Source organism: Vigna unguiculata, chromosome 1 (assembly GCF_037176805.1).
Source record: "Vigna unguiculata cultivar grain cowpea cultivar isolate G323 ecotype 2 chromosome 1, ASM3717680v1, whole genome shotgun sequence".
NCBI classification, from domain to species: Eukaryota; Viridiplantae; Streptophyta; class Magnoliopsida; order Fabales; family Fabaceae; genus Vigna; species Vigna unguiculata.
In genome coordinates, this window is record NC_140792.1 from 525,951 (window position 1) to 541,072 (window position 15,122).

General features: G+C 33.6%; 3 protein-coding genes across 12 annotated transcripts; 2 read left to right on the plus strand and 1 right to left on the minus strand.

Annotated features, from left to right (window-relative positions):
- The first annotated feature begins 140 nt into the window (after positions 1-140).
- On the plus strand, positions 141-4,626 carry LOC114183292 (putative WD repeat-containing protein C2A9.03). Of its 2 annotated transcripts, none has more exons than XM_028070264.2 (10): positions 141-290; positions 912-1,084; positions 1,275-1,442; positions 1,563-1,649; positions 2,067-2,201; positions 2,319-2,429; positions 3,013-3,104; positions 3,190-3,295; positions 3,707-3,793; positions 3,896-4,626. In XM_028070264.2, the coding sequence occupies exons 2-10, from the start codon at positions 941-943 to the stop codon at positions 4,307-4,309; spliced, it is 1,344 nt and encodes a 447-aa protein (XP_027926065.2). In that variant the 5' UTR covers positions 141-290; positions 912-940; the 3' UTR covers positions 4,310-4,626. The 2 variants fall into 2 exon arrangements, with proteins under 2 accessions (XP_027926065.2, XP_027926072.2); XM_028070271.2 differs by lacking the exon at positions 141-290 and adding an exon at positions 657-675.
- An 882-nt stretch (positions 4,627-5,508) lies between these two features.
- On the plus strand, positions 5,509-6,261 carry PSAG (photosystem I subunit G). Its single transcript, XM_028070359.2, has one exon. It carries the CDS (start codon positions 5,588-5,590, stop codon positions 6,068-6,070), a length of 483 nt encoding a protein of 160 aa, XP_027926160.1. The 5' UTR covers positions 5,509-5,587; the 3' UTR covers positions 6,071-6,261.
- A 466-nt stretch (positions 6,262-6,727) lies between these two features.
- Positions 6,728-14,613, minus strand: LOC114183306 (uncharacterized). 9 transcript variants are annotated; one of them, XR_003604344.2, is made up of 8 exons: positions 14,333-14,581; positions 10,930-11,067; positions 9,943-10,086; positions 9,774-9,846; positions 8,989-9,054; positions 7,972-8,440; positions 7,658-7,697; positions 6,728-7,071 (listed from the first exon to the last, which is right to left on the minus strand). XR_003604344.2 is itself a non-coding variant. In XM_028070347.2 (8 exons), the coding sequence occupies exons 3-7, from the start codon at positions 9,987-9,989 to the stop codon at positions 7,672-7,674; spliced, it is 420 nt and encodes a 139-aa protein (XP_027926148.2). In that variant the 5' UTR covers positions 9,990-10,086; positions 10,930-11,067; positions 14,333-14,581; the 3' UTR covers positions 6,728-7,071; positions 7,635-7,671. The 9 variants fall into 9 exon arrangements, 7 of the variants coding, with proteins under 7 accessions (XP_027926148.2, XP_027926139.2, XP_085527726.1 ...); XR_003604343.2 differs by having other exon boundaries at positions 7,635-7,697; XM_028070347.2 differs by having other exon boundaries at positions 7,635-7,697; positions 8,233-8,440.
- Between the last annotated feature and the right edge of the window lie 509 nt (positions 14,614-15,122).

Below are 15,122 nucleotides of genomic sequence, written 5' to 3' on the forward strand. Positions count from 1 at the left end.
AAACTCTAACTTTGTGGCAATAGAAAACTGAAAAAGTAACAAATTTTGTTTTTAACTTATTTAAGTAAAAAAAAAAACCCTAACATGTAGCTGAACAAAAGGAAACGGTGGATGTAGAGAGTAATATAATAATTAAAATTTAAAACTTGATATACAGTTGAAAAAAGACGCAGAAAAATAAGTTAATAATCTTTTAATTTATTATACTTTTGAGATAATTTGTTTATTTATATTCATCCGTTAATTTGCATTTCTGAGTACTGACATCGAGACAGCTCCTTCCAACAAAGGTTCGCATCAATCTCTCAAATCTCCATTTTTTTCCTTCAATCTTTTCCACTTTCAATTCCTTTTTATCGTTTTCAGTTCAATTATTCTTTTTTTATTTTTTTTTCAATTTTACGTTTGATATATTATTTTTCCAGAACAACGAGGTTTGTTGTAGTATTTTTTTTTGCAAATATCGTCAATTTCTAGATGGATATTAAGAAATTATCTAAATAAAATGGCCGTAATTTTTTTGTAATGTCATTTTGGGCTATAGTCTTTCAAAACCCTAAGTCTGGGTTGTCTATTGGTTATTTAGTTTTAAATGAATTTGAAAAGAAAAACTGTTCAATTTATCATTTTGTTTCCGTAGAAGTGCCCTTTATTTTATTTGTGTGATTTTGGAGGGTATTTTATCGGAACCCTAGTTTCTGGGCTGTGTAAAGATTCTTTTTTTCTTTTTTTTTTTTACGTTAATGGGTTCATAGAAATTGTGGTTACTGGATTATTGTTTTCTTGTTTTTGTTCATTTTTAGCTCATTTATTTATTTACTTACACATGTAACTTTTGGACCCAATTGTGGCTGCTGGAGTATTGTCTGCCTGTGATTTTCTAATTTTTTTCATCATTCTTGTTATTACAGGTTCTAAATTCTAATTAGTTGGACAGAACATGTCCCATCACCACGAGGGTGATGCTGAATACATGGCGGATGAATGTGAAATGGAGGATGTGGCAGATGATGTGGACGATGAATCTATTGATGATGGAGAAAGGGGTGGTGTAGAGTCTGATGCAGATGAATTTGATTACTCGGTTAGTAAATTGCTGTTTGTGCTGTTGTATGAACACGATGATGAGTCTGTTTCTTATAATGATTAATCATTTTCAGTCATTGGTGATGTGTAATTACCTTCCTCCCACTTCAATGATTCATCAAGCAAATGTCAACTATGTATGCAGTTATCTTTGGATTTCTAGGACTAATGTTGTGATTTTGTTACAGAGTGACAAGGTAGTAGACACTACAGCTGCTCAGGCTAGAAGAGGACAAGACATCCAGGGAATCCCTTGGGATAACCTTAGCATCACCAGAGAAAGATATCGGCGAACTAGGCTTGAGCAATACAAGAATTATGAAAATATCCCTGGTTCAGGAGACAAGTCAGGGAAGGTAACACTTGATATCTTTAAAGAAGACTCTTTGATTTCTATCGATTTTCCTCCAGTCAAGGTCGTTTTTTCAGAAGCATAACAGTATAACACCATTTAACATGTCTATTATCGCATGCAGGACTGTAAGAACACAAAAAAAGGATACTCATTTTATGACTTTAAAAAGAATACAAGATCAGTAAAGTCAACTATTCTTCATTTTCAGGTAGGCTGTTTCTATTCTGGTTTCTATGTAGCAGCATGCTTTAAGTTTTAGGGTACACTGTGACATCTTGCTGCATGCTGCCTCTGTTTATTCTATTTCTATGAAGTTGTTAACAACTTGTTACTGTAAGGAAAAAAAAAAGACATTCAAATATATAAGCAAATTTTGCAGAAGTTCTCTTAAGTCTACAGTACTCTCCCTCCAATGAAAGCCCGTTGATTTGACTGAGAACGGAACATAAGCATACCAGTACTATAACTACCTATATTGGTGCCTAATGCACCTTATGTTGAAATTGTAGACAAATTTCTTAAAATCTTAGAACAGATTCAAAATTAGTGAAAACAATCAGATAGTGTATATTTCTGATACGTAGCTCCTGCACTGACATTATTTAATTTTTAAATGATTTTTCAGTTAAGGAATTTAGTATGGGCTACATCAAAGCATGATGTATACCTTATGTCTCAGTTTTCGATAATGCACTGGTCCTCTATGACTTGCAAAAGTTCAGAAGTTCTCAATGTTTCAGGGCACGTTGCACCATCAGAGGTTAATATCCCTTGTGTAAATGACCACCATAAACGTCTGATTATTCATTGAATAAATGTATGATAAAATTGATCAATCATAATCTTAATCTTCCAAGTTATCACTTCTTATTGTCAGAAACATCCTGAAAGTCTGTTAGAAGGATTTACTCACACTCAAGTCAGTACTCTTGCAGTGAGAGAGAAGCTTCTAGTCGCCGGTGGATTTCAGGGAGAACTTATTTGTAAGGTAATTTGATGATTTGATTGTTTAAGGGATGTTTACTTTTTTAATCTGTACACCTGTAACTTGTAAGTGTAAATTTTGCTCTTGGATCTCTGGACATTTTAGTTATATGAGGCAATCCTCTTCCCTTGAGTTAGCCTTTTGGTTTTGGTTAGGCCCCAGTTTGTTCTTAATATGGTATCTAAGCCGTTGTTGTTAGGATCATGGTTAAATAGTACAACCATAGGATCCTACTAGTTGAACCACCTCTTCCAGGCCTTCATTCATCAAACCTTTTATTCTTATTTGATTTTGGTGGAGTACTATACTGTTGATACTCCTTTCTTCTTCATTATGCATCTTAGTCTTTATTTTTTCAGCTTCTCTTCATAAGCATTGGTTGTTTAATCTTTTCCTTCGTTTCATTCTCTATTAGTCATTTGCAAATGTATATTTTCATAGATTATTGCTATCAGACTGTACATGCTTATGCTTTATAGTTACTCTGCCAGATGCTGCTAACTTGTTCCTCATAGGAATTGTTCATGGTTTTAGAACCATCAACAGATATCAAGATCTTATCTCCTTCTTTGTTACTGGAATGCAGCACCTAAATCGACCTGGTATTAGCTTTTGCACGAGAACAACTTTTGATGATAATGCTATCACCAATGCCATTGAAATTTATAATTCTCCTAGGTATATAGTTTTTCTTCTTCCAGTTATTTTACCACATGAATTGTGGATATAGGTTTCAAGTCTAATGTACTTTTATGATTTTTAGTGGCGCAGTTCATTTCACAGCGGCAAATAACGATTCTGGAGTCAGAGACTTTGATATGGAGAAATTTCAGCTTTCTAACCATTTTCGTTTTCCCTGGCCTGTGAATGTGAGTCCTGACATTTTTTTTCTTCATTTCCCTCTCCTCTCCAGGACTGGTAGATGGATACTTTAATTTTGTTCCTTTGGAAATTGCACTTTGATTTGTTTGCATCAGATTACATTGTCTTGCATTCAGGAACAATTTTGCCATAGGATATGCTGCCTACATTGGCAATATGGATGGGCCAATTGGCAGTATTTGCTGTCTATTCCCAGTCATGTCTAACAACTATCCTGAAATGTTTAAACATTTTATAGAATAAATGAAGAATGGGAGTGTCAATGACTCTGCCTTTGGAATATGGTGATCTAACAAGCCAGTAGTAATATGGATAACCTTTCTGTTGGATCGTACATGTTAATGGTTTTCTACCATTCCCTTACTCTCTAATTTATTTTCTGTCTCCATTTACTGCAGCACACTTCTCTCAGTCCAAATGGTAAACTACTACTAATTGTTGGAGACAATCCTGAAGCTATGCTGGTGGACTCCCAAAATGGGAAGGTAACTCCTTTTTATCCAACAACCAATCAATTATTTTTTCAGGTGTATCCCAAGAGAGCTTATGATGGAAATTTTTTTAATTTGATATTTTTTATTCTGCAGCCAGTCGATACCTTATCTGGGCACTTTGATTACTCATTTGCGTCATCATGGCATCCTGATGGCATGACCTTTGCCACTGGAAACCAGGATAAAACCTGCCGAATTTGGGACATGAGGAATTTATCCAAGTCAGTGGCTGTGCTGAAGAGCAACCTTGGAGCCATCCGTTCAATCAGGTATTCCTCAGATGGCAAGTATATGGCTATGGCAGAGCCTGCAGATTTTGTACATGTGTATGATGTAAAAGGTGGGTATGAGAAGGAACAGGAAATTGATTTCTTTGGTGAGATATCAGGCATATCTTTCAGTCCGGACACCGAATCCTTGTTTATTGGGGTCTGGGATCGCACTTATGGCAGCCTTCTTGAGTATAGCCGGCGCCGGAATTATACATACCTTGATGCACTAATTTAACTTCAACATTCAAGGAGCAATAAATGACAACTTAGTTTAGTGTCTGATTGTGATGAGTTGGTTTATGTATAAATTAAGTATCCTGCTCATGTTCTCTATAAAGTAGTGGTAGGATACGTTGTTATCGGTGTGTGGAAAGGGAGGGAATGTACAGAAGGCTAGAAGGTGATGTTAGTGAAAATGGGATGGAAAGTAAATATTTTGTATGTGTCTGGTTTGTGATGCTGAGAATATCAGTATTTACTTTAGAAAGCTTCTGTCTGTGGCTGTAGAAAATTATGGAGCATATAATTCATGTTGTTCTTTGCTTCTTGCAAGTCACTTCTCTTGTTAATGTTTTTGTGGAAAAGTAAATTTTTAAAGGGAAAAATAATGGATTTTGCTCTTTGGGGATATAGCATTTAGTTTTTCGCATAAAAATTATAACAGATAGTGGTGGGTTTGGAAGTCAAAAAAATATACTTTTATCCGATTTCCCTTTTTTTTTTTCTCTGTGCCCCTCTTGTCCGTAAAATGCCAAGATCTGAGAAGGTGATGAATGCCAGGATATGGCCAGTGAACTTTGTGTGGTAAAACTGATTATTGTTGAAGCAAAGTTTATAATTTGTCATATAGTATTTGGGTTATATTTAGATTTCTGACGAAAAAGTGCACTATTTTTATGTTCGTGCGGTATTCCTTAAAAACATGGAACTAATCTGTCACCTTTGAACCATAAAAGCTATTTTCATTTCAAGGTAACAATATAGATATGGCTGAAGATTGTTGAAACATTGAAACAGTACCATTGTTAAATGGCAACAACTATTAAAATTTTGCTTCTGAACCTGTCAGAACACTGTTTTGGTGAAGGTAAGAGATATGTCTCTACAAAAGAAATGCTTAATTTTGTGGTTAACAATGAATATAAAAAGATGTTGTGTTAATTAAATTAGTGTTAATTAAATTAACAGTTCTGAGTTTAGTTTTATCTAAACTGTTAATCACACCTGTGGTCACTAGCAAGCAATTATAGTACTCATTATTCAAGTGGCAAATTAAAACCACAAACAGAAAGCACTAAAATATCTGTGATCCAAAACTAGCCAATAAAAGCGAGCCATGTCAGAAGGCAAATCTTGATTCCATGGCTTACATTCAAAAAGCATCTTATCTGTGTCTCCAACCACCCCTTTTCATGGTATATGATCCCTTCTCATACATGCTTGCATCCACCTACTCCTCCATTCTGCACAATTCTCTTATCTTCTGTACCTGCAAAGCCACACCAGAACTAAAATGGCAGCCTCAGCTTCATCCATGATATCAACTTCTGCAGCCTTATCTGCCACCATCCAAAAGCAGCATCATGTGAAGCCCTCCAACGTGTGCTTTCAGGGTCTGAGACCCCTCACAAGGTCCACAGGCTCAGCCAGAGTGAGCACTTCCAAAAGGGTCCCTCGTGGCAGTGGTGTTGTGAAGGCTGAACTCAACTCAGCCCTTGTGATAAGCCTCAGCACTGGCCTCTCCCTCTTCTTGGGGAGGTTTGTGTTCTTCAACTTCCAAAGGGAGAACGTGGCAAAGCAAGTCCCTGAGCAGAACGGGCTCACACACTTCGAGGCTGGTGACACACGTGCCAAGGAGTATGTCAGTCTCCTCAAATCCAATGACCCTGTCGGATTCAACATCGTTGATGTCTTGGCTTGGGGTTCCATTGGCCATGTTGTTGCTTACTATATCTTAGCCACCACTAGCAATGGCTATAACCCTGCATTCTTTTAAGTCATCGCCATCTTCTTCCAAACTCCTTGTTCCCTTTTCTCTTCATCATTTTTCTTGGTAGTTGTATTGTAATGTCATCATGTATAGGTTCTCTCTGCGATGCCAACAAGTTCAGCATATTCTGATTTGCTCACTCTTTTCGGCTGCAATTTGGTTTGCTATGGTTAATGAAAAAATGGGACTTCTCTATATATGTTGAATTTGAACTCTCTTAACTATGTTCTGCTGATTCTGTTTTCGTTTATGTTTTAAATTCTGTGGCTTACGAGGTTATGCGATCTTGTTGGCATGTGTTTGTTTGTTGATATCAAATTTATTCACAAAGTATTCTGTGGACATACTTCTTTTGAATCTTGACTTCATAGTTTACTAATTAACTACCTAGCAATAAACAGTTGTAAAGCCTATTTGAAAACCTTAATTGGTTTGCAATTTGGTGATGTTCATTATATTGTAAGAAATTGTGGATAAATACAATCATAATAATGGTTACAGTTGACCCTAAAACTTCGAAGTTGCAATTGAAATAAGTTATAAACCTTTTAAAAACTTAATTGATCACAGGTGAGGAAATTAGTTGAGATTTTTTAGCACGATTATTATAGGAACTTAGTACTGTGATTTGTGTGAAATTGATTATAATTGAGAGCTCTGATGACAAAACTATCGAAGGCATAAAATTGGAAAGTCTTGGAATCATAGTATTTTTTTCTCTTGTATCTAACAAGATACTTTATCTATCTGAAAAATATCTTGCAATGATGGATTCCAAGATTTTGCAAATGGGTTGTTTGATATTACTCAACTTTCTCACATTAGTGAGTGAACTTGAAATTTGAGTATTTTGTACTGTGAAAAATAAAACCTATACAAGGAGAAATTTGCTGAACAAAAAGAGTTCGTTGATTTTATATACTTGATGTCTTCTGAACTGTTCCTCTTTAGCTTCAAATTGGGATGGGTTAGGTTCCACCGCTATAAGCATTAGGATAACGATTATTCTGCACAAGAGTGAAACATCAATATAGATATCTAAGCATCATTCTCATACTCTTCAAACCCCAGTTGCAGCCAAATAATTTATTTAAGGGGGAATGAGGGAAAAAAAGATCAATAAATTAATGATGCAGTAAGTGTAAAATCAATCCAACTTATCATGACTCAACCTGTTGAGAAACCAATCAGCTATCAGTGGGATTACCCAAACTAAAATGGAAGTGCCATAACCACCTCACAAATCGTGTTTCATTGATTCCTAGACCAATATTTTGCACTCACTAAGGGGAATTATTGAGTGATCAGAGAACAATAACAATAGCCAGCATTTCGTTTTAGGTGATGTTGGCTATGACATAGATCAACAAATTGTGTTCAGCACTAACAAGAAAAAATGAATTGGAAATACTTAAAAATTGCATCAAACTTCCTTGGTAGTATTTCAATTTATCATCCTTGGGAGCCTGGCTATAGAACATGCACAAAGGTATTTTAATGGGCATTTTATTTTTAAGCATCAAAACCTGCTGATTGAAACATTGCTACAATTCGGTGAAAAATAGCTTACACAAGAAGACAGAGGCCACCCACCTGTTCTTAACTGCTTATTTAACATTAATTCCTCGTCCACCTACAAGAAAAAAATTGATAAGACTCAATATAAACACCAAAAATTAAATCGAAATTGCTTTCAATTAATTGAAATCCCAAACTACAAGAGAACAAAATCTTCGGTTAGGAATTCAAAAACAACATAAAAGGCTTCCCTCAGATTGAGAGAACTCCTCAGTCTCATCTTAGAATTCAAAACAAAGCTATCTGCTATTTTTCCCAACTTCCTTTGTACATAACTTGTTACAGTATCTTTACTTCCTTCCATCTAAGGCCAATGATAGGAACCATACCTATTTGAGGTGGAAGTGTATTAATGTAAACAGAAGTCGAAGGAATTACAAAAAAATAATGGCCAAGCTCCACGTTTTCTCCCTCCCTGTATATAAAATTCTATCTTCTTTTTCCCTTCTATAACTAACTCCTCGCTTCCCCAAATAGTGATTCCCGGAAGTTTGTGCTAGTCTTAGGCACATGGGCCTTGGACCTCCTAGTGTAGACCAAAGGTGGTTTCTCACTTGTAGGTTGTGCAAGAACAATAGGTAATGGGTTACCATCAATGCCGTCCTCTCTAGTTTCTGTCTTGTCCTCGAGGCAGAAAGAAGGGAACTTCTCTTTGATCGTCTCTGCTGCCTCCCAAGTTGCCTCCTCGACCGGTTGAGCTTTCCAACGGATGAGCCACTCCAAGATTGTCTTTCCATTTCGCTGCTCTTCTCTAGTTGCCAGTATTGCTTCAGGAGCAACTGGTTCCTTTTTATCTACCTGCATGTCAGAGGCCCTTGAGTTCGACTCTCAAAGAAAGCAATAAATAACATAAACTAATGCTATCTGAAATGGATTTGTATTACTGTTTATTAAAGAGGAAGGGATTACAAGAAAATAATGGCCGTGAAACCCCAAAGCCACACACGCCTCCTGGATCTGATCCAATTCAATCAAAATAATCTCAAAACATATCCACCCCTCATTTATTCTCTCTTAGCCTATATATTAGATTGTATCTCCTTTCATCCTCCTATAACTAACTCCTCGTTTCTCCATAACAGTGATTCACGTAAGTTTGTGCTGGCCCTTCTTAGGAAGTTGGACCTCCTAGTGTAAAACCTTGAGAGGTTTTAAGCTGTCCAAGAACCATACCAAATGGGTTCCCATAACTAACACCCTTTTGAACTAAAATTATAAACCATTAACTATAAGATCGTGTTATTAAACATCAAAAAAGAAATACAAATTATCAACTCAATATTTTGGACAGACTTAAAGAATAGTACTTTTAATGGACTCATAATGAGATGTATAGATCAACATACCATTTTGGTGAGACCATGAGTTGACATAACTTCATGCATCTTGCGCATAAGCATTTCTTCTTCAACCTAAAAAATAAAATCCAAAAATTCCATAATTCATGTCAATGTAGATGATCAGAAGAACATGGCTTCAATGTAAAGGTCATCAGAGAAAAGATAAAATGAAGTTAATTATGTCTTGAAAATATTAAGACAGCTTCTCCCCGGGCTGAAAAAGGTGGTGTAACATGACAGCCACCACGCTATCAAATGAGGAGGTGGGGGATTCAGCGTGAAAGTAGGCAGAGTCATTAACCTAGGTTTTGAAGTTTGTTTGACCAAAAAAGCATGCCAGTCAGAAATGAAACAGATATATCACAAATAGTGCTATAATGGAATGAGGCTTTCCAATAAACCATGAAAAAGTGTATCATAAACATATAATTTAAAAGATAAATCAGATAAAGAGCTGATAACATCGATGAACAAAGGGATTTGGGAAAGAATGAGTAGTTGCATGAGATGAAAATAAGATATCAAATGAACTAGAATCATGTGTTAATTAATAAAAAATGAAAATCCTCTTAATCAGACAAACAAAAATAACATCATTCCATTATCAATTCCAAACAATTTGAGATCAAGTCTCAAAAGAAAAATAAACAAAGCAATTTTGAGTTATTTTTTGCTAAACCGGTAGTAGAAGAAAAAAAGTGCAGAAAAAAAAAATACAAGTGATGCAAAGACTGCAAACCCTAAAAACCAAATTGCAAATTGGAAAATCAAAACAGCGGAGATGTGAAAACCTGAAGTTTCCGTAATTCATGGAACATCGATCTGTATGCTTCCATAAGGACCTCATTCTGCCTATCTATGTGCCTGTTAAAGTAGAATCATAAAATGAAGAACAGTTCAAGTACAGTAAGCAGAAGCACAATCGAAATAGTGAATAAGTGTTGGTTGAAGGAGATGTACTTCAATAATTCCCCAGTGTGTCTTGGGTCAAAATTTCGGAAGTCCATATTGATAATGAAAATTGACAATCCAATCTGAGAAGGAGTTCTTAGGAATGCCAAGAGATTCTTATAAACCACACAGCCACACACCTTTTCCGATCTTCTACAGAAGCAAACAGCCACAAAATCAAATTTGCAAAACTTGAAAGCTTCAACAACAAAGGCCAAATTTTAATCTTAGCAAAACTTCCCTTAATAACGTTAGGGGTAAGTCTTAAAGTAAAGATTTACTAAACTCTAGAGGTTAATACAATAAAAAAGAAAAATAAAATAAAAGATGTATATGATAGATCAGATCAATTTGGGTCCTCAAAATCAGAATCCAAGATCCAAAACAACAGATCAAATTTGGATTTTTTCAATGTAATCTAAACCAACCCAAATTTGTCGGTTTCAATTGATTCAGATTTATGTGTTAGGATTTGATACTAATCCATAGCCACCCTAATTCTTAACATTAATATTAGAATGTAACACCCATATATACCCTCTGTTCGTATATATACAATTGGGAATTACTCAATAAAGTGAAATTTAAGCCTAACTAAATTTCAATAAAACTGACTTATTAAGATGAAGTTTGCATCCACTTGTATACTATAATTTGGCCATATTTGTAGACAATTGTGTAGAATGGAATCAAGAGTTCACCTAACAAGAATTCAACCAATTATGTAAAGTGAATGACAGCTGCATATACTCCTCAATAAAACAGAGTTGCTGAGAGGAAAAATAGGACAGATGAACATGGTATATTAGGTCCAAAGCACAACACAGAACGAAAAGTGGGTTCGAAGGGTCTTGTTTTCGCAGTTATGGAATATCAAATTCGGAATAGGTTTGAATTGAATCTCATAAAAACAAATCACACTCAAATAAACAATTGTTCATTAATCACAATGTAAAAAAACAAATAAAAAGATAAAATGCAGGCAACAAAATTTACCTGACGAGATAATTTTGATGAACACAAACGGAGATTGTGTCGATTCGAATTCTCTGTCTGCTATGTTGAGGAAGCTCTTCCGCTGAAAACCCCACAAATTGGGTTTTTGCCCTTTTATTTAGGCCTTCTTCAAAATATCTGAAGATAATAACAATTGTTAAAAATATTATATAAGCTCATTGAATTTAAATTAGAGAAAAAAAACCTTTAAAAAGATTAATAAGCTCATTGAATTACATTAATTTTTTTTTTATCATTGTACAATCATTAAAATCATTAAATTATATATTATTATTTTAACATTTTCAGCTTCCAAATGTTTATTTTATAGGACTAAAATTTATAGAAATACATATTTTTTTAATGTACAAATTATGTTATATCAAAATTGTTAATAAATGAATATTTTTATTAAACAAATTATTTTTTAAACTTGTGATAAATTTATTTGAGAATCAACATAGTCTAAATTAGATTTATTTTGTTTTATTGTGTCTTTTATTTTGAGTTAATTTATTAATTTTCATGTATTATTCATTCAATATATTATTTATTTTGTTAATTGTGAGTTCCCTTCCCTCCCATCTGACTCTCTCTCCTGAGGCTTCATTTCCTCTTCCTTTAAATTCTCTTTAAATTCTTTCCTCCATACTTCATTTCTTATCTTATCTCAAAATCCTTCTATAAATTCACCTAAGTACTCTGCACAGTGTCACAGTGATCCTATAATCTAAAAGCAAGACAAACAAAACCCAACATCTTGATAGCAAAATTGGAGAAAAGAAAGGAGATATGAAAGGAAAAAAAGACAGACTACATGTTACAAACCAAAATTATATGCAGAGTGGTGAATTGTATGTGATTTGCAATTAAAAGGAAACTACAAAAAGAGTAAACCTCCAATTGCTCTGAGCATAGCTCCTCAAACAGAAAATCAGATAAAGTAAAAATACAGAGGGAATTAGTTTATGGAAAGGATCTAATTTATAATTAGTTTCTTCATCCACACCACAGAGGAAAAAAAAAGTTTCCTTCACTCACAATCTTATTCTTGACTGTCTACATCAAAAACTCAAGCACAAGAGAACTTCAAATACAAAAATTCAATGCATCATCTCTTGGCCCAAGTTTAATCATATCTAATATCTAATATGTTAATCCTATAACTCTAAACAATATCCAATATTTCTTGCCCATCTGACTGATTTCAATTCCAATTTCCACATGAGCAATCAAATAACACTTTATGAATCTATCTTCATCATACATTGTCTTAAACTACTATAGCTTGCATCCAAATAACCTAATAATTTGGTGGAACTTACATAAAACTGTCAGTATACAGTTCCCACTTACGATATCTGAATGGCAAAACCTAACAATTTCATGTGTATGGCCAATCACGAATGATTCTACAGTAAGAAAATCTCAAACTTACCAGTAATTCAAGCTTAAATTAAACATTCTCATCAATAAAACTACATAAAAAGTTCACAACCACCAAAACTTGAAAAAAGAAATAGAAAAAGTGAGACATGCCTATCTTCTCTACCAATTGAAAGAGGTTTCTCTCAGTATTATAGCCTCGCCGGGTATTAACAGTGCTTTTCTCTATGGCAAACTCTTCAACAAGGATCCATTCCAAACCCACTTTCCAATACACACATCGATTTACAGGAAACAATTATTCTTCAATATGTTCGTATGTTTATTATATCATTTGTTTACTTTTACAGCTATTGGCACATAACAATCCTCAAATTCATATGTGGAAGGTTAAACCGGGTGATGCAAGAGAAGCAAAAATCAAAAGTTACTGAACGGACCGGAAAACAGTGATGCAGAGGGAGAGTGACGGCGCATGCGGCGGAGCAGTTGGTTGATCAGATATGGAGGCTCAGGATAGGATCAAACCTCTTTTATTCCTCATGCCATTTTATTCTCTTTTTCTTTTACTATTTTAATTTTTAAAATAAAATTACAAACTTTTGAAATTTAAATATAAGGGTAAAATAAATTAAAATAAATTTACAAACTTTCGAAATTTAAATATAAGGATAAAATATTTCGGTGGTTCTTGTTACCAAAATTTAATTTAGTTATATTTTTATTAGTTTTAATTAAATTTATAATTTTTTAAATAAGTAACGATTAGATATTTTTGTTAAAATAAAATTAACAGTTAAGATTTTGATAAAAAACGAATATTAATGGAGTATTTTAACCTAAATATAATTCAAATTACTCTGTCAAATTTATATCTATATCGATACTATCCAACAAATTCAAATTCATATTGTGGAAAATTTTATTTATGCCTTGAATTTATGATTCACAATATTTCTTTTGTACATCTAAAATATATCAAAGTCTCGTGAGTAATAGTTGGCTTTTGAATTTTTTTAAGCAAATAAAATTTAATGACTTTATCCATTAGTAAATAAAAACAACAATTTCGGCAAAGTTATTTGGGTAGTAAAATGTGTTTTAAAATTGAATAAATTTTATGCGACTTTTATTTCAATTATCAATCGAATATTATTTATTAAATTAATTCTTTAGAAATTCATAAAAAAATAAAGCAATAAGCAATAACAATTTAGGACATTACATATATTAATTATATTATTTTATGAAACTGCATAAAATAATTAAAACTTATACTTTAAAACAATCCGTTTTCGTTATAAATTTAAATATTTTTTTATTAAATATATGAACAATAATATATACTATATAATTTTAATATTTTAAAAATATAATATTCAAATAGTCAAAAAGTTATATCATGCATAATCAATATAAAAAACTCAATTGCGTAATAATTTTTACTATATGTCTCAAAATATATACTATTTTTTTATTTTATTAATAAAAATAGATAAAAGATATAAATGTTATATTATTTTTCTAATTATTAAACTTATTAACCTATTAATTGCAAGGTATTTGTAAAATTTGTTTCCTTTTAAAACTCTAACCAGTCATCGTAAAAGAACAGTTTAGATTTTCTTTTCTAACATCTCTTTTATCGTGTTCCACCTCAAGTTGTTTCTCCATCTTTCTCACTCAAATCTCATTCCTTTCATGATGAGAGGTTAGGGTTGCAATCGCTGCAAAGCTCTCTTTGAGTCTAACCAAACGAAATTTCCTTTCGGATAAGTCAAATTTTCATCTTCCTTCGACACCCATTCTAGTTTGGGCAGTACATACAGTCCCCCTAGTTATAAAATGTAATAACATTCACTTACGTTGGAATCACAAATCACGGAAATTGGGGAAAATTCACAGAATGGGTCGTGGTGGTCGGAAATCAGAAAATCAGAAATTGAGGGTTACGAAAATCAGAAGTTTAGGTTACAAATCGAGAAAAAGGGAACCAGAACGCAAATTCCGAACAAACCTGTCTCCGCGGTGGTCGTGGCGGTCGGAATCGTCCGCGAATCGTAGTCCGATGATGGCTCTGCGTTTTCCGTGCACTGCGCTGCGTTTTCTCGCTGCTGCCACCGACGTGGTGGAGGAGAAACGAGACGCCGTGAGTGGGCTGCTGCACTCCGCCTTCGTGTTTCGTAGTGGCCAGCGGCGACGTGTGTGGAGGAGAAACGCAGGTATGGCGCAGAGAAGAGAGTCGAGAAGAGTCGCAGAGTGTGTGAGGAATGTGTCTGTCGCAGTGTGAGAGAGTGATTCGAAAAGGAAAAATCATATTTTAACCTATTTTTTTTAGTTACTGTTAAATATGTTTTTTAATTATTTTTAATAATGTGATGTATTGGAATAGTAAGTTAAAAATGAAATAAAAAATGAATTAAAGTATTATCGTCATTTTGAAAAATATTTGCTCGTGTTCAGTGTTTCAGCAACGCATACGGGCCGCGGGCTGGCCGCGGGTTTAGGGCCTGTTGGAATTTTATTTTAGAATTTTAGTTTATTACAAGAATCTAATTACTTTATCTTTATCAAGATTTAATCAGTAAGATACATGATATGATGTATTATTCACTTTTCTCTATCATTTAATCTCTCTTTTTCTTCATGAAATCAAGTGTTACTGAAAACAATATTATTAAATAAAATTTCAGTTTCAGATTTTTTATTATGTTTAGCTTCTTTTTAAGTTTTAAAATTTAAATGACATTTATGAAATATTTTAACTTTTTAAATTAATAAGTTGTTTTTAAAAAAATATTTTTACC

Bases quoted from the DNA above. Each gene is read 5' to 3' on its own strand.
- PSAG (XM_028070359.2), top strand. From the start codon at position 5,588: ATGGCAGCCTCAGCTTCATCCATGATATCAACTTCTGCAGCCTTATCT.
- LOC114183306 (XM_028070304.2), bottom strand. From the start codon at position 9,989: ATGGACTTCCGAAATTTTGACCCAAGACACACTGGGGAATTATTGAA. The intron at 9,847-9,942 runs GTACATCTCCTT...CTACTTTAACAG, and splicing joins CACACTGGGGAATTATTGAA to GCACATAGATAGGCAGAATG. The intron at 9,055-9,773 runs GTTTTCACATCT...TTTATTTTTTAG, and splicing joins ATGAATTACGGAAACTTCAG to GTTGAAGAAGAAATGCTTAT.
- LOC114183292 (XM_028070264.2), top strand. From the start codon at position 941: ATGTCCCATCACCACGAGGGTGATGCTGAATACATGGCGGATGAATGT. The intron at 1,085-1,274 runs GTTAGTAAATTG...ATTTTGTTACAG, and splicing joins CAGATGAATTTGATTACTCG to AGTGACAAGGTAGTAGACAC. The intron at 3,296-3,706 runs GTGAGTCCTGAC...CATTTACTGCAG, and splicing joins GTTTTCCCTGGCCTGTGAAT to CACACTTCTCTCAGTCCAAA.